At 42.6% G+C, this 27,934-nt stretch overlaps 1 protein-coding gene across 4 annotated transcripts; it reads right to left on the reverse strand.

Moving 5' to 3' along the window:
- Nucleotides 1-377: 377 nt before the first annotated feature.
- Nucleotides 378-27,564, reverse strand: SLFN5 (schlafen family member 5). 4 transcript variants are annotated; one of them, XM_019028525.4, is made up of 5 exons: nucleotides 27,434-27,564; nucleotides 10,869-11,920; nucleotides 9,470-9,595; nucleotides 5,677-6,397; nucleotides 378-5,508 (listed from the first exon to the last, which is right to left on the reverse strand). In XM_019028525.4, the coding sequence occupies exons 2-5, from the start codon at nucleotides 11,878-11,880 to the stop codon at nucleotides 4,692-4,694; spliced, it is 2,676 nt and encodes an 891-aa protein (XP_018884070.4). In that variant the 5' UTR covers nucleotides 11,881-11,920; nucleotides 27,434-27,564; the 3' UTR covers nucleotides 378-4,691. The 4 variants fall into 4 exon arrangements, with proteins under 4 accessions (XP_018884070.4, XP_055244442.2, XP_055244443.2 ...); XM_055388467.2 differs by lacking the exon at nucleotides 27,434-27,564 and adding an exon at nucleotides 27,342-27,358; XM_055388468.2 differs by lacking the exon at nucleotides 5,677-6,397 and having other exon boundaries at nucleotides 27,434-27,531.
- Nucleotides 27,565-27,934: the final 370 nt, after the last annotated feature.

Raw genomic sequence — 27,934 nt, forward strand, 5'->3', positions numbered from 1 at the left:
AATGAATTTGGCTTCAGCCTCAGGGCAACACTTTCTGGCTGGGAGATTCTGTCCTGGCTTTGTGACAACAGTTGTCCTGGCCTGTGGTGGTGCCAGCCTCAGTGTATTACCGTGGTTTACCTAGCTTTTCCCTACCTGTACCAATGACTCATAGGTTTTAGTTCATGGAGAGGTGCTTTTCTTGTTTGTGAGGATGGCTATGCATATGGCAATGTTTTGAAATATCTTCCCCATTATTTCTATGAGTTTGTTTTAGTAGAGGCGATTTCAGCATGTGACCTTCAAGGTCTTTATGCAAAGGGGCAAAGTCAATAAAATTAATTCTAGCAATACTGAAAGAGAAAAGGAAGCAATAAATCACTCATAAACTCATCAACTAGAAATATTCAAGGTTAATAATATTCCAGAAAGCTTTTAAAAATATATCAGAGAAAATATAAGAACAGCTAGATAGAATTATGTTAAATCGAAGGATATGATACATAATATTTTAAAATTATTTTTATGTTTATTTCACTTGAACAAAAGAAAAAGCAACTAATAAAATTGAAGGAAGAGCTGAACTACCGAATATTTTTCTTTAACTCAAGAACTTTCAGTTACAGGAAGATTTATCTAATATTAAAATGACTAAATTACAAAAAGCATAAAATGTTTGAAGCCATTTTTAAAGTTGTTTTGAAATACATATTAGCACTCAAACTTCCCCACTCCCTAACTTTTGTTAATTGCCGTAATGGACATTTGTTGTTTTGATCTACCCAACATCCTTTCATCCTACTTTGGTAACTGATATTCTTTGGGGGAACTGATCTTTCCACTTTACACCATGGTTTGTGGAAATTTTTCAACTAAGGAACCTGCCCTATGCTAGCTAAGAGTTGAGTACGGTATGCAAACTAGATAAGTGCAACTCTCTCACTGTAATTTAACCTCCTTAAATCAAGTAAAGAAAATGACTGTGGCCAAGTCACCCCTGCTACCTAGGTCCTTGTAACTGCCCAGGCACCTCTCCCCTCTAAGGCCTATTTGGTCAGCTTGTCGTTTGATTCTATCAGGTCCTCCCTAATGATTCCAATAAATTATTTTTGTTTGTTTTTTAAAAATGATCCAAACCCTGGTTTTATGGATTGAAACAGAAGAATCTATCTGATATAAAAATATTTTTACTTTGTGAAGGTTTGTAACGTTCTTTTCTGTAATTATAATTCCTATATATCTTAATTATATACATGTGAATGGATTTAAACTTAACTTTGGTCCAATTATAATAATCTTTTATTTGTACATGTTGCTTGCTTAGCTAGATTTCCTTACTGAGTAACTTTTCTTCAAGAATGATTCATGGGTCCTGTATTTCTAGAACTCTTTTGTGTTCAAAAATACCCATGTGCTGCCTTTGTACTAGAATAATATTTTGACTAGGTTTAATATTTTAGGTCAAAATTTATTTCCCTAAGAACTATACACATGTTGCTTCACTGCCTTCTTAGATGCTTCTAGATAGAGGAACGGGGACCATATTTATCCTCCCTCCTGAAACAACTGCAAAATAAGACAAAATATATGAAACAATTAAAAAATAAGGCAAAATATATGAAACAACAGGTCTTGAGATATTGGAAATCAGTCAGTGAAGGATACTGATCCCTGATCACTGTCCTAACGCAGGATGTGGGAAACAGATGAGGTCACCTCTGTGACTGCCCCAGTTTACTGCCTGTAGAGAGTTTCTAGGCTGCAGTTCAGAGAGGGAGAACTTGGGTACAGTGGGACAGGCTTTCAACTCTTGTTTTATTGAATTTATGAACTTCTTAAATTCTTCTATGGCACGAGACATCTATGGGGAGGCTTTGTTTGTTTTTTGAGACAGGGTTTCACTTTGTTGCCCAGGCTGAAGTACAATGGCGTGATCTTGGCTCACTGTAACCTCTGCCTCCTTGATTCAAGCAATTCTCTTGCCTCAGCCTTCTGAGTAGCTGGTATTACAGGCATGCACCACCACACCCACCTAATTTTTGTATTTTTAGTAGAGACAGGATTTCACCACGTTGGCCAGGCTGGACTTGAACTCCTTACCTCAGGTGATCCACCTGCCTTGGCCTCCCAAAATGCTGAGATTACAGGCGTGATCCACTGTGCCTAACTTATGGTGAGTTGTCTTTTGTCCCCTGAGTTATATATCCTTTCAGGATGGGTTCTTCATCTGGCTCATGTCATATTTCTTTTCTACATTTTTCCCCATTGTCTTTCTGCCTAATGATCAGAACACTTATCTTTCTAATGCTTAATCAGGGCAGCTGGGTAGAGTCTTTCTTTTTACCTTAAGATGGTATAGAAGGGCTCTCTTTGACAACTTTCTTAGATGAAGTAGACTTGTTTGGCTTCTTCTCCAGTGTATAGCTGGAGGCCTGGGCGGTGTCTTCCATCTACTTTTGTGTAGCCTGATATGATCTGGTGTGAGATGAGGCCCTCGCTGTTAACCTGGTTTCTACTCTTTATTGTTGCCTAGGAACTTCCATTAAATCCACTGAATTCCATGAAGGAGGCAAAGCATCCAGGAATAAGACACAGCCCCCTTCATTGAATTCATGTGAAATCCTGGAAAATCCCTCCTGTGTCCACGGAGAGTCCCTGGGGACAATCAGGAGTTTCTGTGCTCAAGGGTCTCCCTGGCATTTCCCTGAGCTGCCTGCTCAATACCTCCGCCACCACCCTTCAAACTGGCCATATTAACAAGAATTCTGGTTTTCTTTTCTTTATGTGACATCTATTCATGACTACACTGGGCAGATGAGATAGTAGCTATGCCTTTATATAAAACTTTTAAATTCTTTTTTTTGTTTTATTTATTTAATTTTTAGAGACAAGGTCTTGTTCTGTCACCCAGACTGGAGTGCACTGGTATGATCATAGCTCACTGTAACCTCAGATTTCTGAGGTCAAGTGATAGTCCTGCCTCAGCCTTCTGGTAGCTAGGACTCCAGGTGTGCATCACCATTCCCAGCTAATTTTATTTATTTATTTATTTGTTTGTTTGTTTGTTTTTGTAGAGACAGGGTCTCACTATATTGCTCAAGCTGGTCTTGAACTCCTGGGCTCAAACAATCCTCCCACCTTGGCCTCCTAAAGTCCTGGGATCACAAGCATGAGCCACCATGCCCAACCTTTTCTAGTTTTTAAATTTTCATACATATCTATTAGATGTTGATAGTGTAAGGTTGAACTCCATTCTTTGCTTCTCTGTTGCTGGTAAATTTTTGGCTATATTTTTACTAATTTTGCACATTCTTTTACATATTGGTAAAGGAAGAGTCTGTGATCTGGATTTATTCAGATCCTTATTCAGAATTACCAATTGTTTTATTAATCATTTTATCTTAAATGTGTCTCTACTTACTAGTGATTTGCAGTATATTCCAAGTTAGTTGTAAAAACATTTCACAATAGACTAATTTCTTGCTTTCCTGTGAAATTGTCTCAAATTTAAAAAGTAAAGTTCTTAATATTGTAAGTAGCTGCCAGAAATAAACCAATTCTAGCTTCAAGTTCATACTTCTTACAATGAGAATTTTAAATTTCTCTATTCTTGGGAAATAGCAGGGCCTTGCTGTTTTTAATAGTGAATTAACTCTGAATTTTTTAGTTTCTGTCTCTCAGAAAAGATGGATTTGTTTGGCTTTAAATATTGAGAGAGTTTCTAGAGACCCACAGGAAATGAGAAATTTGCACTTTTGTAGCAATGGCTTTTGAAAGACTAGCTAAAATCCTGAAGACTCAGCAGAAGAAAGATATTAAACTGACTTTGTCGTTTTGCTGATTATTAAATTAAATGGAAAAACAAAATGTAACCTTTGAGTCCAATAGACTCATCCCCCTAGGCTCTCTATCATCTTCAAATCAATCAGTAAAACACAATGTGCCTCCCTGGGGGACTGTGGCAGTCTTACCTTCATGTAGTAACCTAAGATGCTCCATAAGAATAAAAAATCAGAGCTAAGGAACAGATTCCACATAACCAAAAGGCTCACAAAAAGCATTTTAAAATACAGTGATCAAAAACACTAATGTCGTTAAAAGAAAAAGCAGAAAATAATAAAGTAATATAATGTAGTCTTGCAAAAAACAGCCTGTGATCTTACATTTCAAAACATGTCTTGCCCGTTCCTGGCACCTACAAGGCCAGATGAGCTACCTGCTCCATCCTTCACATTCTCCCTGCACGTCCCATTCAAGCTTTTCTGCAAGTGGCCATGTTAAAAATTTATAAAAATATCCGAGTCTGCCTGGCATGCTCAGAGATTCTCATGACAAGTTCTTCCCTCACTGAGCACTTCCCTGACCACCCAAAATAACCACCCCCTCCATCTACCTACACACATGCGTGCGCGCGCGCGCGCGCGCGCACACACACACACACACACACACACACACACATCTCTGAGTCTCACGGTCCTCTAATTACTGATATCCCTTTTTACCATGGGAAATTCCTTGTCTATCTGTGTATTTGTCAGTGGTCTGTCTCTGCCCTAAAGGAGGAATCTTACATCGATTCGTTCTCAATCCCCAGCACCTAGAAAAGTATGTGACTTAATAAGTGAGTGTGTGCTTACATGTTTGGATTAAATGGTTTCACAGTTAATTAGAGATGAGAACCACTTAATTGTTTCTTAGGCTTGGGTTTCCTGTCACACAGAAGCCTTCAGAATATACAGATGTCTTTTTGCCCTAGAAGCCAAACAGAGCAGAAGATTGTAGGCCCCAGCCGGTGGGGCTACTCCTGGATTGATTCCAAACACGATATTTCTTTCCAGGCCTGAAAATCGACAGACACTGTCCAACACAATGTGATTGGTTAGAACATCCGACGCATCACCGATCTGTAGTAACAGATCAGACTCCTCATCGAGCTGAGACAGTTTCCTCTTCCTCATTGCTGTTATAAGCCTGTCTTTATATTTTTCCACTTCACTTGCTTTGGTGAAAAGCACAGCAATATCCTTCGGAGAATAACCATTCCGCAAGAGAAAACGGCATTTATTCGCTACATAGATCAGTATCTCCTCCAAGTTCAAGTCTTCAATAATCTCTAAGTTGCCTGGGACACCTTGAGCCCATTTAGGTTCATAGAGCATCACCAGGGACCCAGGGGGGAGGTTAGGTGGAGGATTTTGTCGGGCTTCCTGCATTACTTGTTGTAGGTAATTAGCTATTGGACCTGCATTGCGGACCACTCTGTTGATCTCTTCTCTTGGATACTGGTCTGAGGGAGGGGGGAGGCCACTGCAACTCAAGTGATTGGTCTGAAAGTAGTCCAGAAAGATCCAGAGAACTCCTGGGCCATCCCTTGCTGTCTGAGTGATGAACTTTGCTTTCCCATACCAGTCCCCATCTTCAGTGCGGAAATTCTGAGCGTCATCAATGATAATGTGCTGGATGTGTTCAAAGTTGTTTTTCATGAAGGTTTTCCGGGTCACTGGCTGGCAGATGTTTTTCTTGCTGAAACTGTAAGAAACAGAGTCAGGTTTTTCCCCAATGAAACAAAGAAAGCAGATTCTACTCTTAAACTCCTCTGGTCATGGTAAATACAATATGAATTTTAGCAAGTAAACTGAAAGCCACACCAGCCACAGTCACTCAAGAAAATAAAGTGAACACAGACAAGCAGCATACCTCACCAACTTCTTCAGGGGCTGGTTTTCACAGATGTAGAGAATGTTAGCCGGTTCACAGTGAAACACATTCCTGATCTTCTCCATGATCCTAAGAGCCAAGACAGTCTTCCCTGATCCAGGTAAGCCATGAACAAACAACTCTCTGGTCTTGCGAAGGTTCTTTGAAAGCAACTCATACTGTTTATTTGTCAGTAGGTTCAAAACCTCAGAGCCCAGCTCTTCACTTAAGAAGGATTTGAACCCAAGCAAGACTATCACGAGGGACTGTAACAGGGCTTCCATGTGCTGGGGGGTCATGAAGTTATAGGATTCAGGGTAAATTTGTAAATACGAACTGTAAACGCTCTGTGCTTTTCTATCAGAATTCAGCACACAGACCAAGGGGGTGATGCATAACCTCCCAGTGTAGCCGCCTTTGTTCACCAGCTTCTGCTTCAAAGAATAGGCAACTATCATAGAATAGCCCTTGCACCCCGCATCCCACTTGCTGAAGATGGTGTAGAGAATAGGGGTGTTGTTCTGGGAAATTAGAAGAGCATCACAGATGACTCCCTGCTTCTCTTGCAGACCTAAATCCACAGCCCAGCTTTGAGAAAAAATCAATATTCCTCGAGAGAAAGGGCGCATTTCTGTATTTATTAAGTCTCTGAGTCCTTTATTTTGTGAGAAGAGTTCCTTGTAGAGGCTTTCTGGAGTATATACCACTCTGTCTGAAAATACTAGACAGGGAAAGGATGGGAAGAAATTAGAAAAGCCTCAGACAAGCTAGTAATCATCATTATACGTAGAAGAATTAATCAACACTGGGACTGTACTATGTATCTACAATAGGTTATACATTAGTAATAAAAAGATAAACAATTCTTATTTTGATGGGGTTCTAATTAGCTGGTATAAGCAGACAATAATAATTATGGTAAAAAGTGGTCAATACAACTAGAGAGAAGGACAGAAAATATTATGTGAATACCAAGGAAAGGTACAATTTAGGAAAGAAGAAAATATGAAAGTCTTTATGAAGAAGGAAACACCTGAGCTGATTCTTTTTTTTCTGTTTTCTTTTTCTTTCTTCTTTTTTTTTTTGAGATGGAGTCTTGCTCTGTCGCACCAGTGGTGCGATCTCGGCTCACTGCAACCTCTGTCTCCTGGGTTCAAGTGATTCTCCTGCCTCAGCCTCCCAAGTAGCTGGGACCAAAGGCATGTGCCACCAAGCCTGGCTAATTTGTGTATTTTTAGTAGAGCTGGGGTTTCACCATGTTGGCCAGGCTGGTCTCAAACTCCTGGGCTCAAGTGATCTGCCCGCCTGGGCCTCCCAAAGTGCTGGGATTACAGGCGTGCGTCACCGCACCCAGCCCTGAGCTGATTATTAAAGGATGACTTGGAGTTAGTGAGTTGAAGAGGAGAATAGAGACATGGTCAAAAGAGGGCACATGACTAACGCTCAGGGACAAGAAACAGCAAGGAAGCCGGGCGTGGTGGCTCATGCCTGTAATCCCAGCACCATGGGAGGCCGAGGCAGTTGGATCACTTAAGCCCAGGAGTTCAACACCAGCCTGGCCAACATGGTGAAACCCCATCTCTACAAAAAATACAAAAATTAGCCGGGCATAATGGTGCGTGCCTGTAATCCCACCCACTCGGGGGGCTGAGGCACGAGAATCGCTTAAACCCAGGAGGCGGAGGTTGCAGCCAGCTGAGGTCACACCACTGCACTCCAGCCTGCACAACAGAGTGAGACCCTGTCTCAAAAAATAAATAAATAAATAAAAAGCAAGGTCCATTCAGGTCACTCCAAGCAGTTTGTGTTGCTGACATCCAAAGTGCGAGGCAAAGAGGTGGAAACAAGGATGGTGAGGAAGGCATTAGAGTGCCATCTTAACACCTGGCAAGATTACGTACTGTATGGTTTCACTTACCTGACATTCTGTAAAGCACAACTATAGGTACAGGCAACAGATCAATGGATGCTAGAGGTTAGGGATTTGGGGAGAGTTTGACTAAAAAGGGACAGCATGGAGACTTTTTTTTGCGGGGGATGGGGTTTTGCTCTGTCACCTAAACTGGGGTACAATGGTATGATCATGGCTCACTGCAGCCTCTACTTCCTGAGCTCAGGTGATTCTCCCACCTCAGCTTTCCAGGTAGCTGGGACTACAAGTGCATGCCACCACATCCAACTAATTTTTGTATTTCTTTGTAGAGACAGAGTTTTGCCATGTTGCCTAGGCTGGTGTTGAACTCCTGGGCTCAAGTGATCCTCCCACCTCGGTCTCCTAAAGTGCCAGGATTACAGGTGTGAGCCACCTCACCCGGCCATCTTTTTTTCTTTTTGATAGGATAAAATGATTCTAAGCTTCTTCCAGAAGAGAAATGCCGTGATAATACCATGTTGGTGAAAGTGTATTTAGGTATATGTTTTAGCTTACAATCTGGCAATATCCATCTAAAGTTACAAGTAATTATTACTACTTGGAATTTTTTTTTCTTTTCCTTTTTTTTTTTTTGAGATGGAGTCTCCCTCTGTCGCCCAGGCTGGAGTGCAGTGGTGCCATCTTGGCTCACTGCAACTTCCGCCTCCCGGGTTCAAGCGATTCTCCTGTCTCAGCCTCCCGAGGAGCTGGGACCACAGGCGCATGCCACCACACCCAGCTAATTTTTTGTATTTTTAGTAGAGACAGGGTTTCACTGTGTTAGCCAGGATGGTCTCGATCTCTTGACCTTGTGATCTGCCTGCATTGGCCTCCCAAAGCTCTGGGATTACAGGCCTGAGCCACTGTGCCCGGCCACTACTTAGAATTTATCCTTAAAGAACACCTCAGGTATATTATGGTAAAATGTATATTGTAGCATTGTTTAAAAATGAAAAAATTAGACGTCATATAAAAGTCCATCAAAAAAATGATTGGGCTGGGAGCAGTGGCTCATGCCTGTAATCCCAGCACTTTGGGAGGCCGAGGTGGGTGTATTACCTGACGTCAGAAGTTTAAGACCAGCCTGGCCAACATGGTGAAACCCCGTCTCTACTGAAAATGCAAAAAAATTAGCTGGGTGTGGTGGCATGTGCCTCTAATTCCAGCTACCTGAGAGGCTGAGGCAGAAGAACTGCTTGAACCCGGGAGGTGAAGGCTGCAATGAGCCAAAGTTTCACCGTTGCACTCCAGCCTGGGCAACGAGAGCGAAACTTCATCTCAAAAAAAAAAAAAAAAAAAAAAAAAGACTGGTGGCTTGGCGTGGTGGCTCATGCCTGTAATCCCAGCACTTTGGGAAGCTCAGGTGGAAGGATCGCTTGAGTCCAGGAGCTTGAAACCAACCTGGGCAACACAGGGAGACTCCATCTCTACAAAAGTTAAAAAATTAGCCTGGCATAGTAGAGGGCTGCTACTTTGTAGAGATGGGGTCTTGCTATGTTGCCCAGGCTGGTCTCAAATTCCTGGACTTAAGCAATTCCACACCTCACCCTCCCAAAGTGCTGGGATTACAGGTATGAGCTGTGCCCAGTCTTTTCACTTTCTTTAAGGTATATTTTGAGGAACAGTTCTTAATTTTAATGTAGTAAAATTTATCAATCTTTTTAAGTTTGATCCTTTTGTGTCTGGTTTAGGAAATGCTTTCCTACCCCAATGATGTAATTATTCATATACGCTTTCTACTAAAAGTTTTAAAGGTTTGGCTTTCATATTTAAGTCCTTAAACCTCTGGAATTGATTCTGTATATAATATAAAGTAGGAGTCAATTTTTTATATGAATGAACAATCAACATATTCCAAAGCAACCAGAGATGGCCAATTACCTGGAAAGTAGCGTTTCTGCTGCTCTTTCAGACATTCCGAATTCTTATGAATGCACACAGGCTTGCTGTGGGGCGTGGCAGATGACAAACTCAACTCGAGAACCATCTCAGGACACCTGGAAAGGTCTTAGGAAACAAGAACCAAGCATTCAATATGCAAAAAGGCAGACCCCAACTTATAGCTGAGCTGTGCTACAAAGTCTTTCACCTAGTCTTACAACTCAAGCCACGGCCCACAGATACTTGCCTTTACATCTCAGGTCAGCTCAGGAAAGCCTACTGAGGTTTTTGAAGGAAAAAATAACCTAGCATAAAGCAACACTTTTTAATTTTATTATGTCAAAACAAAACTATTTTTATTTCTATTACTTATTTATTTATTTATTTTTTGAAACAGTCTCACTCTGTTGCCCAGGCTGGAGTGCAGTGGCATGATCTCAGCTCACTGCAACCTCCGTCTCTCAGGTTCAAGCAATCCTCCTGAGCAGCTGGGATTACAGGCGTGCGTCACCACATCCAGCTAATTTTTTGTATTTTTGGCAGAGACGGAGTTTCACCATGTTGGCCAGGCTGGTCTCAAACTCCTGACCTCAGGTGATCTGCCCCCCTCGGCCTCCCAAAGTGCTGGAGTTACAGGCATGAGCCACCGTGCCCAGCCTGTTTTTATATTTTTAGAATGCTACTTTTTAAAGAAAAATGATGAGAAGATGCAAAGGCCAATGGATATAGACATCTGAGCAGATTCTGAGGTGGACTTTGTTTTTTCTGGACCTTTGAAGAAGTTACTATTGGTTTTCTCTTGTCTAATTTTATCTCAGGCTTTCCTTTTCCAGGGTAGATGCGTGTCACCAACCATCCTCTGGCTTATCACGTACCGGCTCCCCAAAGGAAAAATGGGAAAGCAGAGTGAAAGCCGTGATTTGGTCATATTTTGGTTCAAAAAATGGAAGTGGGCAGTGAGAAAGGGTGAGTATTTAAGAAGGGAAAGTCAGAGGAAAGTGGCAGTAAATTAAAGTGGACACATCTGTACATGTGAAAAAAAGAAATTTCCTACATAATTAAATGCAAGCTCATAATTGAAAAATAAGAGGCTTGACTATGAACATAAGAAAGGATGTGAAAATTGAAATAACTAGGTCAAACAGCCCCCCGCACCAGCCTTTAATGGGGCTACTAGCCAGGGCATCTGTTGAATGAAGACTATTTAAGATGGCAGAAGAAAGGAAGGGCAATAATCCATGAACTACATCTACAGGGATTAATAAATCAGACAATTGCAACTCAGAGAGTAAATCTCTTTCCCCAGATTCCAAGGAATACCATATCCCTCTTTCCTCTCTGACCCGCCCTGCCTTGCTGCCAGCAAACATTACAACCATTGTGGATATTGCTCCCTAACCTGGGTCAGCTTCCATCATCCAAGCAGTCCATTCTCTTGTGGGCAATTGTCTCACACTGTTGTCCTTCACCTGCCAGGAACTAGGCACTTTGGCAAACACCGCACAGCAGAATTTCTCCACCTTGATTGCGCAGACATATCCACGGAGGGCCCCCTTATCATGCACTTCAAGGAAGTTAAGGACATATTTTATCTCAGGCCTCTGTGTGCAGAAATGATGGACAGGTAGCTTCTTAATACAGCCATCAATAGAAGCCCTCAAGCTCGTAAGGTCTATTTTCTCTTTTTCACATCCAATCACTTGACAAGTCTCATCGTGCACACCAAAAAATACATATCCTCCTTCAGTATTTGCAAATGCAGAAACACACTTCGGAAGTCTGTCTTTAACACAGTGTGACACGTCTGTCGAGAACATTACAAATTCAACATGTGTGGACTCAAGAAGGTTGAGTTTTTCCAGATACTGAAGCCGCTTTCTATCAAATAAAGCAGCAGCTGACACATTTATGTTACCTTCATATTGTACACTACCCTGAGCTGCCTGTGGACCTAATGAATTGGAAACATTAATATTCGTAGGAGTCTGAGTCCTGCATTTAAGGAATGCCAGAGCTTCCTGAGAATCCATGACATCAGTGGATGTTCTCTCTCTGTGGTACAAATTGGAGCATAAGGTAGCAAGTGGCACACCAGCCTCTGTGTTCCATGATTTCACAAAAATCAAAAAGTGGTTTTCCTTCTGCATCTTATCTAAATGGCTTCTGAAAATTGGAGGCACATCCAATCCTACTCCATGACGTTCATAATTGTAGCCTTTGTTCTCAATCTCAGCCTTGATTATGCCCCCACCAGAATTCAGCAGAGCACATACTGCTCGCAGGATGATTTCATTCTGTTTCTCCCGCAGGCGAGGGTCCATCTCCTGCCTCTGCTGAGTCCCAAGGGTGACTTTTCCTGCATCTACAACACACTCAGGAAAGTTTGTATCCACATCAATCCTAAGACTCATCTTCTCAGCACTTGGCCTATTCCTATCCTGAAATGTTCTCCTGAAAAACAGAAAGATAGAACCATTAGAACAGGACAAGAATAGGAGAGGCAGGAAAATCAACAGATTAAGGCCATCCTACTGAGGTTGGTCCCTTCATTTATTCCTGATATGATTTGACTGTGTCCCCACCCAAATCTCATCTTGAATTGTAGCTCCCATAATTCCCACATGTTGTAGGAGGAAGCCGGTGGGAGATAATTGAGTCATGGGGGGCAGTTTCCCCCATTTTGTTCTCATGGTAGTGAATAAGTCTCACGAGGTCTGATGGTTTCATAAAGGGTTTCCCCTTTCACTTGGCTTTCATTTCTATCTTGCCTGCCTCCATGTAAGACGTGCCTTTCACTGTCCACCGTGATTGTCAGGACTCCCCAGCCATGTGGAACTGTGAGTCCATTAAACCTCTTTTTCTTTATAAATTAGTCTCAGGTATGTCTTTAACAGCAGTGTGAAAATGGATGAATGAAATTCCCACATAGCTTGAGGTCAGATTTTTTACATGAATTAAGCTTGTAAGGTGAGTTGAGGAGCTGAGTCTGCTGGAAGCACACCACCACCACAGAAATGACCAACAGGTTATATTTATGCTGTGTATTTAGTAACTATCTGCCAAGTTCTCAAAGTGGCAGAGTCTCGCAGGTCACCTGCAGAAAACAGAAAATTTTACATTGATATTTGTGGACTGGAGCTGGAAAGCAATGAGAAAGCTTTCGTGGTCAGAAGTATCTCTGGGGTGTGCTAATATTTATTGTTTTTCTTGATTCTTTGTCTTTCTCCTCTCCCTGAGACCTGGGCAATTTTCAGATTATTTTATAGCCTAATATTGGGAGGGGACACATCTGATTGAGTTGGCAACCTGTCATTGTTGCTATGGAACAGATACATAGCAACGACGTCAGCTTCCCCTAATCCAAACGGTTTCCATCTTGTCAAAAAAAATCATATATATACATCCTAGCTGTGTTTCTGTGAGCAGGGGCATTTTCAGTGACAAGGGGCATAGGCAAGACTGAGCCCAACATCTCAGCACCAGGCTGCAGTTATTCAGCTTGCTCCATAGTAACTCCACAAGACATCAAGCACTAGTGCAAAAAAAAAAAAAAAAAAAAAAATTGCTTTACTCCAGTGGGAGCAAAGGATCTGAGATCCAGTAGATAATAAATCATGAGTACACAATGTAAACATTGGCAAAAGAGCTCAAGTTTTTGTTGGGGTGTTGCCAGGAAAAGCCACCTGTCCGGCTGCCAAGAATTGCCACTGGAATGGCAGGTCCTTGGTGAAATTAATTGTATCTAAGACCTAGTCTTCGACATGTCAGGACCATAAAATTAATCTTTTTAGGACCCCAAAGTTCCCTTCTGAGGGAAGGTGATTTCGTACCCCAAACTCAAAACAGAAATAGCTGAGTCACAGTGATACTTGATTACTGTTCAGTGGGAAATGTAACTATGGGGGAGCTCAGGTGTTTATTTCAAAGCATCTCATTCCTTCCTGTAGATTTAGAGCAGTGGTCCCCAGGATCAGTTTCTTGGAAGACAATTTTTTCATGGATGGGGGTTGGGGGTTGGTGAGGAGATGGTTTCAGGATGGCACTGTTCTACCTCAGATCACCAGGCATTAGTTAGATTCTCATAAGGAGCGCGCAGCCTAGATCCCTCACATGCACAGTTCACAATAGGGTTCATGCTTCTATGAGAATCTAATGCCACTGCTGATACGACGGGAGGCAAAGCTCAGGTGGTAATGCTCACTTACACTCACCTCCTGCTGTTCAGCCTGGTTCCTAACAGGCCACAGTCAGGTACTGGTCCACGGCCAGGGGGTTGGGGACCCCTGGTGTAGAGTATGTGAAGCCAGATTTCAGAAGGCTGCTTGATAAGCATGAAATCAGATCAAAAGAGGCTTTTTATGACCTGATTGACCTCAGTATCCACAATTTCATGCAGCTGTGCCACAAGGCAATCACTAAAAGGAAGGTGGCATCGTGTAATAGTAAATCGTTTGGGCTGTGGAATGAGGAAAACCTGAGTTCAAACTGCCAGTGTTTGCCAGCTTTGTGTCTTTAGGAAAATTGTTTTAACCTGTTTGCATATACTCTGAAACAGGTGTAAAAGAACCAACCTGGTAGTGTTTTGTGAGATTAAAACAGAAAAAAAAAAGCAGATATCCTGGAGAGATGAACAAGAATTTTCAAAGCATTGCTGTTCAAAATAGCAAAAAATTGGAAATACACAGTAATAAAGTCATTCTCAGTATGGAAAATGACATCCACTTTCACTATTACATGCACTATTTTGTTTTGTTTTTTGAGATGGAGTCTACTTCTTGTTGCCCAGGCTGGTGTGATCTCGGCTCAGTGTAAACTCTGCCTCCCGGGTTCAAGCGATTCTCCTGCCTCAGCCTCCCGAGGATCTGGGACTACAGGTGCCTGCCACCATGCCCGGCTAATTTTTGTATTTTTAGTAGAGACAGGGTTTCACCATGTTTGCCATGCTGGTCTTGAACTCCTGACCTCCGGTGATCTGCCCACCTTGGCCTCCCAATATGCTGGGATTACAGGCGTAAGCCACCGCGCCCAGCCTACATGCACTATTTTGAATGAACTCTAAGAATATAATGTTGTAAAAAATACACAAACCACAGAATACATCTATTATGATTCCATTTATATGAAGTTCAAAAACAGGTAAAACTAAATAATGTGTTATTTAGGGAGACATATATAGGTAGTAATATCATAAAGAAAAGTAAGGAAATAATAGAACATTCAAAATAGTGGCTACCTCTGTTTGGGGAGGAAGAGGGTGGAATTAGGGAGACAGAGAAATAGGGGAGAAATATACAGGAAGCTTCTTAGCTTCTAGAAATGTATTTCTTAATCTGGAGTGAATACATGTGTGTTTATTTTAATATTATTTTTAACTATGTAATAAAGTTGTATTCTCTGTTGTATGTGTGGTATACTTTACAATAAAATTATCCCAAAATGAAATGAGTTTTCATTTTTTTTCCCAGGCATTGTTATACAAGTACAAGCTTTCTGCTCAGGCAGACAATGGTCCCCTGCAGGACTCCATCCATTGTTCCATGTATGTCTTTTCATCTCTAGTTAAAGCCCTAAGGCTCTACCTCCCAACTCTGAGAGACACACAGATTAGATTAGATTCTGCTAAAACACCCACGCGTACGCACATGTGTGCACGCATACACACACACACTATGGTAGTCATTTTCTAAAAGCAGATTCAGTGTTTTCTATATTGTTTTTATTTCAACTTACATTTTTCCTGGCAGTAAAAGTAATATGTGCTCAATGTGTCAAAGAAAGAAAAACTAAAGGCAGAATTAAAGAAAAAGAACACTTATAGATTCACCATTTAAAGATTTAGCATTCTAATGCATTTCCTTCAGCACTTTTCTCTAAATATTTTTGTGTTGTTGGTTTGCAGAGCCATTAACAATAAGATTTGTCTTTTTCAACATCATTAATCCTTTTTCTAATTAAAAGAATAACAGGAGATTCTAACTTAAGAATCCCAAGAAAGATGTCTGTACCTCCTTCACCCCTCATAGATTATTGAAAAACAATAGTGAGTTTTTTAAAATCCAGAAATTTATTTATTTATTTATTTTGATTTTTTTGAGACAGAGCCTCGCTCTATTGCCCAGGCTGTAGTGCAGTGGTGTGATCTCGGCTCACTGCAACCTCTGCCTCCTGGGTTCAAGTGATTCTCCTTCCTCAGCCTTCTGAGTAGCTGGGACTACAGGCACAAGCCACCATGCCCAGCTAATTTTTGTATTTTTAGTAGAGACAGGGTTTCGCCATGTTAGCCAGGTTGGTCTCGAACTCCTGACCTCAGGTGATCCACCCGCTTCAGCCTCCCAAATTGCTGGGATTACAGGCGTGAGCCACCACGCCCGGCCGAAATCCAGAAATTTAAACCTCAACATGTATGCAGAAGGAATGCCAAGTGCACTGAAAACTTGAGCAGGGAAGTTGATGACACCAAAATAGAATGCCTGCAGTAATGGATGCTGGGCATTGCCAGCAAAATTTGAAGTTCTCTGAAGTAGGAAGAAAAACAGTGACTCATGCATGATTACAGAACCCTGTGTCGTAAGAGTTGGCACTGTGAACTGAGATTTCAGATTTCATGCTCTCTGGACACTGTCCTTGCCCTGCCCCCTGCATTTCTTCCCTCAAAAAAGTGGATGCAGGAAACAAGAGATTCAACAAGGAAAGGAAGTTTAAAAATCCCCTGGATGTTTCTGAAGGGAGGTCTGGGAATAACAGCTGCACAGCAGGCCTACAGATCACAGGCAAAACCGCACAACAGAGCAGCAGGCTTCGGTGGACAGAGCCTAAGACCATGCCATTGACAGATCACTTAGTAAACTGAGAGGGTGGAGAGTAGGGGATGAATTGGTCATAGGCACTTAGGAAGATAGACAAATACAAATATAAGACAATAATGCTAAGTTAAAATAAAAAGTAGTATAATAAATAAAAGATAACCATAAGGCATTATTTGGCACCATTGTAAATAAAGTCCTAGTCATGATAATATAAACTCCGAATATTGTTCTGATAAAAAATGATATAAGATATAGTTGTATTGGCAGGATGTGGAGAAGGAAGGCATAGGATAAGAAGTGTTGGCCAGGCACAGTGGCTCATGCTTGTAATCCCAGCACTTTGGGAAGACAAGGTGGGCGGATCACCTGAGGTTAGGAGTTCAAGACCAGCCTGGCCAACACGGTGAAATCCCATCTCTACGAAAAATACAAAAATTAGCCAGGCATGGTGGCATGTGGCTGTAGTCCCAGCTACTCAGGAGGCTGAGGCACAAGAATCACTTGAGCCCAGGAGCTGGAGATTGCAGTGAGCTGAGATCATGCCACTGCACTCCAGCCTGGGTGACAGAGTGAGACTCTATCTCAAAAAAAAAAAAAAAAAAAAAAGTGTTAGCTATACTCAGGCCAGGCACAGCGGCTCACACCTGTAATTCCCCCATTTTGGGAGGCCAAGGTGGGAGGATTGCTTGAGGCCAGGAGCTTAAGACCAGCCTGGGCAACATAATGGGATAATGGGTTCTCATCTCTTCAAAAACCAAAACATCAAGCATGGTGGCATGCACCTGTAGTCCTACCTACTTGGGAAGCTGAGGTGGGAGGATCTCCTGAGCCCAGTGGATTGAGGCTGCAGTGAGCCAAGATCATACCACTGCACTCCAGCCTGGGCAACAGAGTGAGACCCTGTCTCCAAAGATTTAAAAGAGAGAGAGAGAGAGAGAGAGTGCTATACAGTCATCTTCCAGAAATAAACAGTATCTTCTATGGTCTGAATGTTTGCAACTCCCTAAAGTTCATTGTGCAAATCCTAACCCTAAAGGTGATGGTATTAGGAGATAGGGTCATTGGAAGGTGATTAGGTCATGATGATGTACCCTCATAAGTGAGATTAGTGCCCTTATGAAAGAGGTCCAAGGGAGCATATACACCCCCGCTACCATGCGAGGACCCAGTGAGAAGGCACTATCTATGAGGGCCCTCTCCAGATACCAAATCTCTCAGCACCTTGGACTTCCCAGACACCAGAACTGTGAGCAATAAATTTTTGTTGTTTATAAGCCACCCAGTCCATGGTATTTTGTTACAGCAGCCCAAATGGACTAAGACAATATCTAAAATAAGAGGGGGTGGGAGGGAGAAAGGAGAAAATAAGCATGCTGTTTAGAAATATAGAAACACATGCCAGAAGAAAAAGCCCAAGAGACAAGAGGCTCCTGGCAAGCAGGAGAAGTGGGAGAGGGTGAGGCCATTGGTTTCCTTACTGTGTCTAAGGAACTATGATTTTCAAAACTACATTCATGAGACTTTCACTTCCAGTCAGAATAAAGTACTAGGGACTAGGCTACTCTCCTGTCGGAAACAACTAAAACATTTTTGAAGAAAATTTGATGAACACTAGAAAAAATCAAGATCTAAAATCTAAGATGTTACACAAACCTTAAGCACAAGAAATGTGGAAAAAAATTACTGAGGAACATCATAATTAAATTGTTCAAAACCAGTGATACAGAAAAAAATCTTAAAAGCATCCAGAGGAAAAAGGCACATTATGTATAGAGGAACAAAAGATGACATTAGAATTTTTCCAGGATTATGTTGTTGACAGGCGACACATAACCTGAAAATATCCTCAGCTGTCCTTTTTGGTTTTTGTTTTTTTAGAGACAGGGCTTTTCACTCTGTCACCCAGGCTGGAGTGCAGTCATGGCTCACTATAGCCTTGAACTCTTAGGCTCAAGCTATCCTCCTGCCTTAGCCTCCCAAGTAGCTAGGACTACAAGAACGTGCCACAATGCACAGCTAATTTTTTAAATTTTTTGTACAGATAGGGTCTTACAAGATTGCCTAGGCTGGTCTCAAACTCATAACCTCAAGCCATCCTCCTGCCTCAGCCTCTTAAAGTGCTGGGATTACAGGTATGAGCCACCATGCCCCACTGCTCAGGTGTCTTTTTAGTTTTCCCACGGATGTGGATTTAAGATAGTGACCAATTTGTCTATATTATAATGAGTAATTTCATGGAGAAATTTAGCTAATATCCATTTTAAATAATTTGGTGCCAGCAAGTGGCCATTTTGAGAGCACCAGAGATTATCAGAGTAAAGATTCAACCAGATTTTTTCATGGGTGGATCACCTGGGGGCAGGAGTTTGAGACCAGCCTGGCCAACATGGTGAAACCCTGTTTCTACTAAAATTACAAAAATTAGCAGGGCGTGGTGGTGTGTGCCTGTAATCCCAGCTACTTGGGAGGTTGAGGCAGGAGAATCGCTTGAACCTGGGAGGCAGAAGTTGCAGTGAGCCGAAATCATGCCATTGCACTCCAGCGTGGGCGACAGAACAAGACTCTGTCTTTAAAAAAAAAAAAAAAAAAAAAGGCTGGGCGCCATGGCTCATGCCTGTAATCCCAGCACTTTGGGAGGCCGAGGCGTGCAGATCACGAGGTCAGAGATTGAGACCATCCTGGCTAACACGGTGAAACCCCGTCTCTACTAAAAATACAAAAAATTAACCGGGCGTGGTGGCGGGTGCCTGTAGTCCCAGCTACTCGGGAGACTGAGGCAGGAGAATGGCGTGAACCCGGGAGGCGGAGCTTGCAGCGAGCCGAGATCGCGCCACTGCACTCCAGCCTGGGTGACAGAGCGAGACTCCGTCTCAAAAAACAAAAAAACAAACAAAAAAACCCCCAAATTAGTAATGTTTGTGTTGCATGAGAAACCATGAGGTCAGGCGGGGAGTGAGCCTAGAGCTAGTTTGGCAGAAGCATCATCAAGTTTTGCAGTGACAGCTAATGCCCTAAACCAAGAGAAATAAGCCTTTTAAACAGGTCAAGAGTGAGGCTACAGTAAATAATGGGGTTTTCATGGCTTCCATGAAGTTGAAGGCCCAAGGGCTTCTCTAGATCGCTCTCGCACAAATAGACAAAATGGCTTTCTACAGTTGGGGTGCTTTGGGAAGGAGGCTGTTGAATAACTGATTTCAGGTTCCAGGAGGTCTTTATGTTTGGACTTTCAAAGGAGAGAATGCCTCACTGAAGACAGTCAATCCATAAAGAGGTGCTCCAATTTCAGAAAACTTTGGCACCTATTGTTTGCAATATCCAGTTAACCTAGAAATCCTCTCATCTGTCATTTTGTGAGGGATTTACAATAACTTCAGATAATCTTTATCAGGAGAGAATATTTATCCCTCCTTAGACAGGTTTACTGCAAATAATGAATTGTGTTTTGGTAAAATTGTAATTTAGCCTTAAAAATTTTATGTCCCTTTTCTACTAAGGCTGAGAGCAAGAAAATGGAATCCTTTTAACAGGCTTCCTTGTTCTCTGAACAAAGTAGGAGATCATTTTTATATTGTATCAGAACTGAGTCACAAGGTCACAAGGGAAATTTATGTCTTTTAACTCTTTTTTTTTTTTTTTTTTGAGATGAGTCTTGCTCTGTCGCCCAGGCTGGAGTGCAGTGGCGCGACCTCGGCTCACTGCAAGCTCCGCCTCCCGGGTTCACGCCATTCTCCTGCCTCAGCCTCCCGAGTAGCTGGGACTACAGGCGCCCGCCACCACGCCTGGCTAATTTTTGATATTTCTTTTTAGTAGAGACCGGGTTTCACCGTTTTAGCCAGGATGGTCTTGATCTGACCTCGTGATCCGCCCACCTCGGCCTCCCAAAGTGCTGGGATTACAGGCGTGAGCCACCGCGCCCAGCCATCTTTTAACTCTTACTTGAGCATCTGGACAAAAACAGGGGCTTCAATGAATCTCTGGAGTATGACTGTCCAGTTATACCATTGTCCTTCCCAAGGCAAAGGCAGAAAAGTATTGACTGTCTTTGTCTAAAGGTGCACTGAAAAAGGCAGAGAAAATTTCTAGGACGGTAAAGCAAGTGACTTCAAGTAGAATTAATGACAGATGGTGTGTGGGTTAGGCACTACTGGGAAAAAAGAAATGACAATTTTGTTGATGGTTCTGAAGTCTTAAATCAATATCTTCATCTACTTGGTTTCTTTGCTGGCAGGACAGGAGTGTTACTACGGGATATGAGAGGACCTTTGCATATAAGGCCTTCAACTGTAGGTTCGAGCCATTCCTTTGCGTCTGACTTCTATGGATATTGGGGAAGTTTGGGTAATGGTTTGACAGGATCTGTCTGAACTTAGTAAGTTCTGCATATTATTTTGCTTCTCCAATTATTTGTGCTATGTGAGTGGAATTTTTAGCCCCTTACACTGTCAGGTTTGGTGTCAAGATATTTATTTGGAGTATGCATCAAATATAATAGAGAAAGCAAAGGTGTATTCATAGCAGGTGCAACTTGATTATGAATAGAGAAGTCTCTGGAACATCAATACATATTACATTTCCATTTGCAAATTAAGTCTCTATTAAACTCATAGGCATGATATCAAACAGCAGGAAGGAATGTTTTTCAGTCAGGGACCAAGGGCTACAGTTAAGGGCTGGGAGATGGAATAAATATGTGGCTTATATGTGGGTTACTTGAAATACCTACCACCTGTGTGGTATGTTTACTCAGAGGAAGAGATTGAGCAAAAGGGACAGTGTTTAACATAGAAAGAGTAGTACCATGTTTACCAGAAATTGATGAAATTGACCACCTGTATTTATAGTTAAATCACCTTGAGTGTTTAGGGAAAGGCAGACTATTGGGTAGTTTCTCCTTCCTCTGAGCACCCTCATTGATCTGAACTGATGGATTTTTATTTGTCTTGGTTCTGTTTACAATATCTGTAGTGTCCTTGTCAATAGGTGGTTGATTGGGAAGTGGGCCACAAGTTTATTTTGAGTCCTGTCTCATTTTAGTTCTAAAGCTCTTTCAAAATGTTCTGCTAGGTGTTACCATTCAGATAAAGGGGTTGTTTTCCATTCCAATTTCTGTTTTAGAATTAAGTCTCCAATTTCATGTTTAACTCCACTGACAAAATGAGATGAAAGGGCTGCTTTTACCACCTTCTTTAACTGATGTGTTGGAAGGTATTTCCTAGTCTATCCTGAAAAAGTCCAACAGTTTTATTTTTTTGTTTGCATGGTCCAATGGATTTTTATTAGAAATGATTTGGGTACGGCTTTTAGGAGACTTTGCCTTACTTTTTGGATCCTTTTTTTTAAAACCCTCGGATTTACTATGGAAAGAGGGATACTGTGGGTCCCTTTCTGAGTCTGTCCAATCAGCTTTTGCCCTCCAGGATTTAGCACCTGAGTTTCTGACCAACATGTGTACAAGTTGATAGAGGTTAGGTAACCTTGGGTCATATGTACCTAGAAGAATTCTAAATTCGTTTATGAATTTTTGCTGGTCTTGCTGGGTTTAGGGAAACCTTTAAGTATAACTCTTAATTCAGCTTGGATCCAAGGTTTAAATTCTACAGATGTCTGCATACCTGGCTTAAAGAGAGGGATGGATATTCAGAGGCAACTGGAATTTTGGAGTTTAGGAGAGTTATTGGGCAAAGGGAGGGGGTCTGAAAAGGGGGAAGAGAAGTGAGCAGTTGACTGAAGTATAGGAGAGAGATTATTGAAAGTAATGGCAAAAATTGCAATTACTCTTGCACCAACCTAATAGAAGGATAAGGGGGAAAAGAGAGAGCTGGATACAGGGAGGCATCTGGAAGACAAGAAAAAGAAGCATTTACTAGGGAAATGAGTCTAGTTTGTTGTTGCTTAAGTGTGTCAAATTTCCCGTTGGTTTTGGGCAAAGAATCTTTTAATGAAGCAATTTCTGATCAGAATTTCATTTGGAGGCCTCTGCCTACCAACAAAAAACGGCAGCCCCATTCATCCTGAGAAATCTTATTCCTACTTTTCTAAGGTGCATGTCAAATGAACAATTTTGTTCAAGTCAAATGTACCCCAAAATAGCCAGTAAAGGCCCAGATCATCCTTGGAGTTATGCCATTAGGAAGGTAGGAAGGTAGGTGCATGAGCTAGTGTTGTACAAATAAGAAGCAGTTTCTCCTAGATGAGGAGGGTATTTAGACTTAGAAGACCCCATGAGAGCTGTTGACCATCAGTAGGAGTATAATTCTTGTGCACTTTGTGTCTCAGGTCCCCAACCGTACAGTTGGGCACCTCCTAACACAGACCAGACAATCTGTGCCCCTCAGTAGGCAGAAAACCAGAGAAAGCACTCCCCGTGGACCAAAGTGAAGCTCTCAGGACAAAAACGCAAGACGGAAGGAGAACCTGAGCTGGTTTTATTGGTGACCCACAACAAAGTTTGTCCACATGGACATGGGTTCAGGGAGAACCACAAACTCACTGGACTGTGAAGCAAGCTTGAACAGGCTTGTAGGACCTATGCCTATGTCTGACCCTGTCATTCTCCTTCTTCGGACAAACCACTTTTAAACAGCACAACACAAACACACAAAAAAGAGAGCCAAAAGAGGTGAAAGAGAATGGCCTGATTCCACCTAGGGTGCCAAATAAATGGGAACCAATAACAAAACCCAGGTATCAAATGAGAATCAGTAGCTGAGGAACTCAAAAAAAAGAGACATTCAGTCAGTACTGACTTATCCTATCAGTGCAAACTCAACAAACCACTCTCTGCAAGGTGCAAGGTGCCTCTGTAGCAGCCATCCTGTTTGAAAATGGGAGTCCACACAGTGGGCAGATGGTACCTTGGTGGAACCTGCAAGGAAACTAAAGACATTAATGAAGTCTGCCTGGATGAGAACAAGCAGAGGCTGTTTATTCAGAGCTCACTATAATGAGGGAGTCAGCCGCCATCATCACTCACATTTGTCAAAGCCTCATAGACAGGCAGGGGAAAGATTGATAGTGACAAAAAGGGAATGCTCAGGTATGATATGATTCAAGGGTGTTGTCATAGGGAAGTTGGAAGCAGGCTAACTAGAAATGAACATCCTGTATGATTAGTTTGGGGAACATATTTGGCTTTCTCTGACTGGTCCTAAATTGGAATCAGGAGCAAAAATTAAGGATGCTGTCAGTTATTGACAAGGTCCTGACCACTACCAGTCAACTGCTGTAGAAGTTGTGTTTTGGCTTCCCAGGCTGGTTACTGCAGCAGTTCTAGGTCAGAGTTCTATTTTTGCATATCTCCTGGCCAGAGTTTGTATGTATATTTAGCCTGTCAACCATAAAATTTCTAGAGAAAAATATAAGAGAAAATATTTTTGCCTTGGGTTAGGCAAACATTTCTTACAGATGATATTAGATGAACAAAATAATTTTTTTTTTTTTCTGAGATGGAGTCTCCCTCTGCTGCCCAGGCTGGAGTGCAGTGGCGCTATTTCGGTCACTCGAACCTCCGCCCCTTGGGTTCAAGCGATTCTCCTGCCTCAGCCTCTCTAGTAGCTGGGATTACAGGTGCCCACCACCACGCCTGGGTAAATTTTGTAATTTTAGTAGAGATGGCATTTCACCATGTTGACCAGGCTGGTCTCAAACTCCTGACCTCAAGTGATCTCCCTGCCTCGGCCTCCCAAAGTGCTGGGTTTACAAGGCGTGAGCCACTGCACCTGGCCTAGATGCACAATAAATTTTTTTAAATGATATATTGGACTTTAAGAACTTCTCCTTCTGAAAGACACTATTAAGAGAATGAAAATATAAGCCCCAGCCTGTCAGAGGAAGGGGCAACAGGAGGAGCGAGAGCATCAGAATGGTGCTAATGGATGCTGGGCTTAATACCTAAGTGATGGGATGATCTGTGCAGCAAACCACCAAGGCAACACATTTATCTGTGTAACAAACCTGCACGTCAGGCACAAGTACTCCTGAACTTAAAGTAAAAGTTTAAGAAAAAAAGAAAATATAAACCTCTGACTGGAAGAAGGTATTTGCAAATTACATAACTGATAAAGAACTTGTAAGTAGATTATATATAGAACACTCAAAAAGTAATGATAAAAAACCCCAATTTAAAAATGAACAAAATACTTGAATAGACAATTTACCAAAGAAAATATATGGATACAAATAAGCACATTGAATTATGCTCAACATCATTAGTCGTTAGGGAAATGCCTATTAAAACTTCAGTGAGATACCACTACACATCTATTAGAATGGCTAAAATGACTAACCATGCTAGTTGTTGGTGAAGATGTGAAGGAATGGGCATCCTCATATACTCCTTGTAGGGATATAAAGGGGTACGACCATTTTGGAAAAGAATTTGGCAGTTTCTTACGAAGTTCTGCGTACGCTTGCCATACGACCCAGCCATTCATTCCACACCAAAGTATTTACCCAAGAGGAAAAAAAAAAAAGCATACGTCCATACAAAGACTTGTACATGAACGTTCATAACATTTTTATTTGTGAAAGACATAGACTGGAGACAATCCAAATGCCCATTAGTAGATGAATGAAGAAGCCAATATTGATTATCCATATAATAGAAGACTACTCAACCATAATAAAAAGGAAAGAACTATTGGTACCCACAATGACATAGATGAATCTGAAAACAATGATGCTGAGTGACAGAAGCCAGACATAAAAGAGTGTATATCATATTATTCAATTTGCCATAACAATAATACTGGAAATGATTTCTATTTTCTGATAGTATATAGTAGTCGTCCCTTATCTGGTGGTTTTCCATGCTTTAGTTACCACAGTCAGCTCTAGTCCAAAAATATTAAATGAAAAATTCCAGAAATAAATAATTTATAAGTTTCAAGTTTCATTCTGAGTAGCCTGATGAAATCTCATGCCATCCACTCCCTCTCACCCCGGGACATGAATCATTCCTTTGTCTGGTGTACTCACCCCGTATATGCTACTAGCCCTTAGTCACTTGGTAGCCTTCTTACTTACCAGATCAACTCTAATACTGCTTATGTTCAAGTAACTCTTATTTTATTTAATGGCCCCAAATCTCCAGAGTAGTGATGCTGGCAATTCAGATATGCCAAAGAAAAGCCTTTCTTTAAGTGCTTTCTTTAAGTGAAACAGTGAAAGTATAGGGAAAAAACACATTAGATATAGGGTTTGGTGCTACCCATGGTTTCAGGCATCTGGTTTTAGGCATCAACTTAGGGTCTTGGGACATATCCCATGGTGAAAGTGGGGCTGCTATAAACACCTGTGAATTTTCATAATCAGGCCAGGAGTGGATCACAGCATTTTCCTCTTCTTCCTCTTACATGGAAATAATAAAACTGCTTATTTTCTTAAACAAAAGAGTTTAAGTCTTGTGACTTTTTTTACGGTGGGGGGAGGGGGTGGTTCAAGCAATTCTCCTGCCTCAGGCTCCGAGTAGCTGGAATTACAGGCATGTGTCATCACATCCAGCTAATTTTTGTATTTTTTGTACAGATGGGGTTTCACCATGTTGGCCAGGCTGTCTCGAACTCCTGACCTCAAGTGATCCGCCCACCTCACGTGATCCACCAGCCTCAGCCTCCCAAAGTGCTGAGATTACAGGCATAAGCCACGGCGCCCGGCCTCTTGTGACATTTAAATGAATACTTCTGACACAGGATGTTATCACACTGAATTGCTTGTCTGTTATCCTGCCACAGGAACTCTCACCTCCCATGAGACAGACAGATTAGGAATCGGTTTCTTTTTCCCCCACAAAGGCAGGCAAGCACAGCCTCCGCCCCCTTCTCATAGGGCGAGGCCAGACAAACTTTAGCCATTGCTCTCATCTTCTCCTAGAGGCTTGGCTCTAAACCAACGCCCTCCCACCCGCTATTGGTAGGGGAGGGGAGGAACTATTGAAAAGTTCCCCCATCCTCCCTCAAGCATCCCTTCCTGCCTGCACTAGGGACAAAGGATCCCCTTCTGGTGCAACCGAGCCCCTCAAGATTTCAGCACCCCAACATTTTTAGTGATGAAACCATGAAAATTCCGATGGGGCCCTTGCTTATTTGCATATGTTAACTACCCACTTTTTGCCCAATATTCCTTTTTCTAGCAATATAATTATAAACTGCTGATGCACCGTTTCTTTGTCAAGCAGGAGGATATAGCTTCAGAGTCAAGAAAAAAATTTTGCAGAAGGAATGAATGCCTTTAAGGGCATTGTGATCAGCTGCTGACGCCCAGAAGTCTGGTGGTTCAAGGTGTAATCTGAGACGAAGAAAGACTTTTCCCCTAGGTTCCCTGAAATTCCCCCTCCCTTACTTCCTGGTCTCATAAAAACTCCCCACTACTTCTTTTTGTTAGGGTGGATTTGAGAGATCTTGACCTCTTGCCTTCTCGCTTTGGCCAAATGGAATAAATCTTCCTCTGTCTCCAAGCATCTGTGTGTCAGTGTTTGGCATCAACAGCACATCTGGTTCCTGAGCCTGAATTTGGGCTTCGACAACTCGGGCTCCCGGGACACATGCAAGAGGGAAACGGAATCACACCGCAGTCTCAGCCACTGCGGATATGACCAACTAGGGCTCTAGTTAGTCACTGTATGGGGGATACAGGGCTTTGTGGGCTACCCTAGTAGCCTGCCCCGGTTGTTACACTTTGAAGACTGACGTTCCAAGCCAGGGGCTTATAGGCAAGCCTCTGGAACAAAGCCTCTTGTAATAGACTGGACATTGGCCCTATTTGTCCCCAGGCCACAACCCATTTAACTTCATCCTCGGGAGCCCCGATTTCGTCGTTTTCCCTTAAGTCCTTCGTGCTCCTGAACCGTGGGGAAATGTTGCCAGGCTTGGTTTGCTAAGATTTAGGCTGCGCTGGGTCGGCGCCTCTCCCTCCTCCCCAGCTCGCCCCGCGTTCCGAGCCTCCCAGCTCCCGGGTCCTCTGCCACTAGCTGTCGTTGGAGGTGCTCCTGAGTCAACAAACTAAATCTCCCCAGCGGGAAAGACTCTCTCCCGGCAGCGCCCAGACCTGGGGAGCTGCAGTCGCCGCACCTTGTCTTCACCACAGCCCAATAGGAGAACCCGCGCAGACCGGGGGGAGGTTTGGGGAAGGCCTGGGCAAAGAAGCGCGGGGGATTCATTACCCGCTGGGTTCTCCTCGGCAGCGCGTCTCCCTCCGGGAGCAGGCAACGGAGCCTCCCAAGTCCAGAGCAGAGAACCTGACCCAGCGGGATCCCGGGCTTATATCAGCTGAGTTCCGTGACACCTCCCGGGGCGGGACATCGCGCAGGAGACAGACAGAGGTACAGCCCAATCGCATCGTTACGTGGAGCGGGAAGCCCACTCTTGCAAATACAACAGTCTTGGTAAACCTTGGGTGGACTGGGGAGAACTGAGGAGGGGAAGCGCTTTTTTGTTGCTTCTCTGTGTTTTCTATTTTATTTTATTTATTTTATTTTTAGATTTTCAGTTCTTATTTCACCCAGGGAAGGAGACCTGGGTATCCACCCCATGTCCTCCAGAGAACTTCCCTGGCCCCGCTCGGAGTCTTCCTGGGACGCCACAGGCTCGGAGAGCGCTCCGCAGGTTTCCCCCCCGGCGCCTCCAAATCTTTCGATTCCTACTCGAATTAGTCCGTCAGCTGC

The sequence above is a fragment of the Gorilla gorilla genome, chromosome 4 (assembly GCF_029281585.2).
Source record: "Gorilla gorilla gorilla isolate KB3781 chromosome 4, NHGRI_mGorGor1-v2.1_pri, whole genome shotgun sequence".
NCBI lineage: Eukaryota > Metazoa > Chordata > Mammalia > Primates > Hominidae > Gorilla > Gorilla gorilla.

Coding starts and splice junctions, on each gene's coding strand:
- SLFN5 (XM_019028525.4), bottom strand. CDS start 11,880: ATGAGTCTTAGGATTGATGTGGATACAAACTTTCCTGAGTGTGTTGTA. Junction 6,398..9,469: donor GCAGAAACGCTACTTTCCAG/GTAATTGGCCAT, acceptor TTCCCTGTCTAG/TATTTTCAGACAGAGTGGTA. Junction 5,509..5,676: donor CCCCTGAAGAAGTTGGTGAG/GTATGCTGCTTG, acceptor TGTTTCTTACAG/TTTCAGCAAGAAAAACATCT.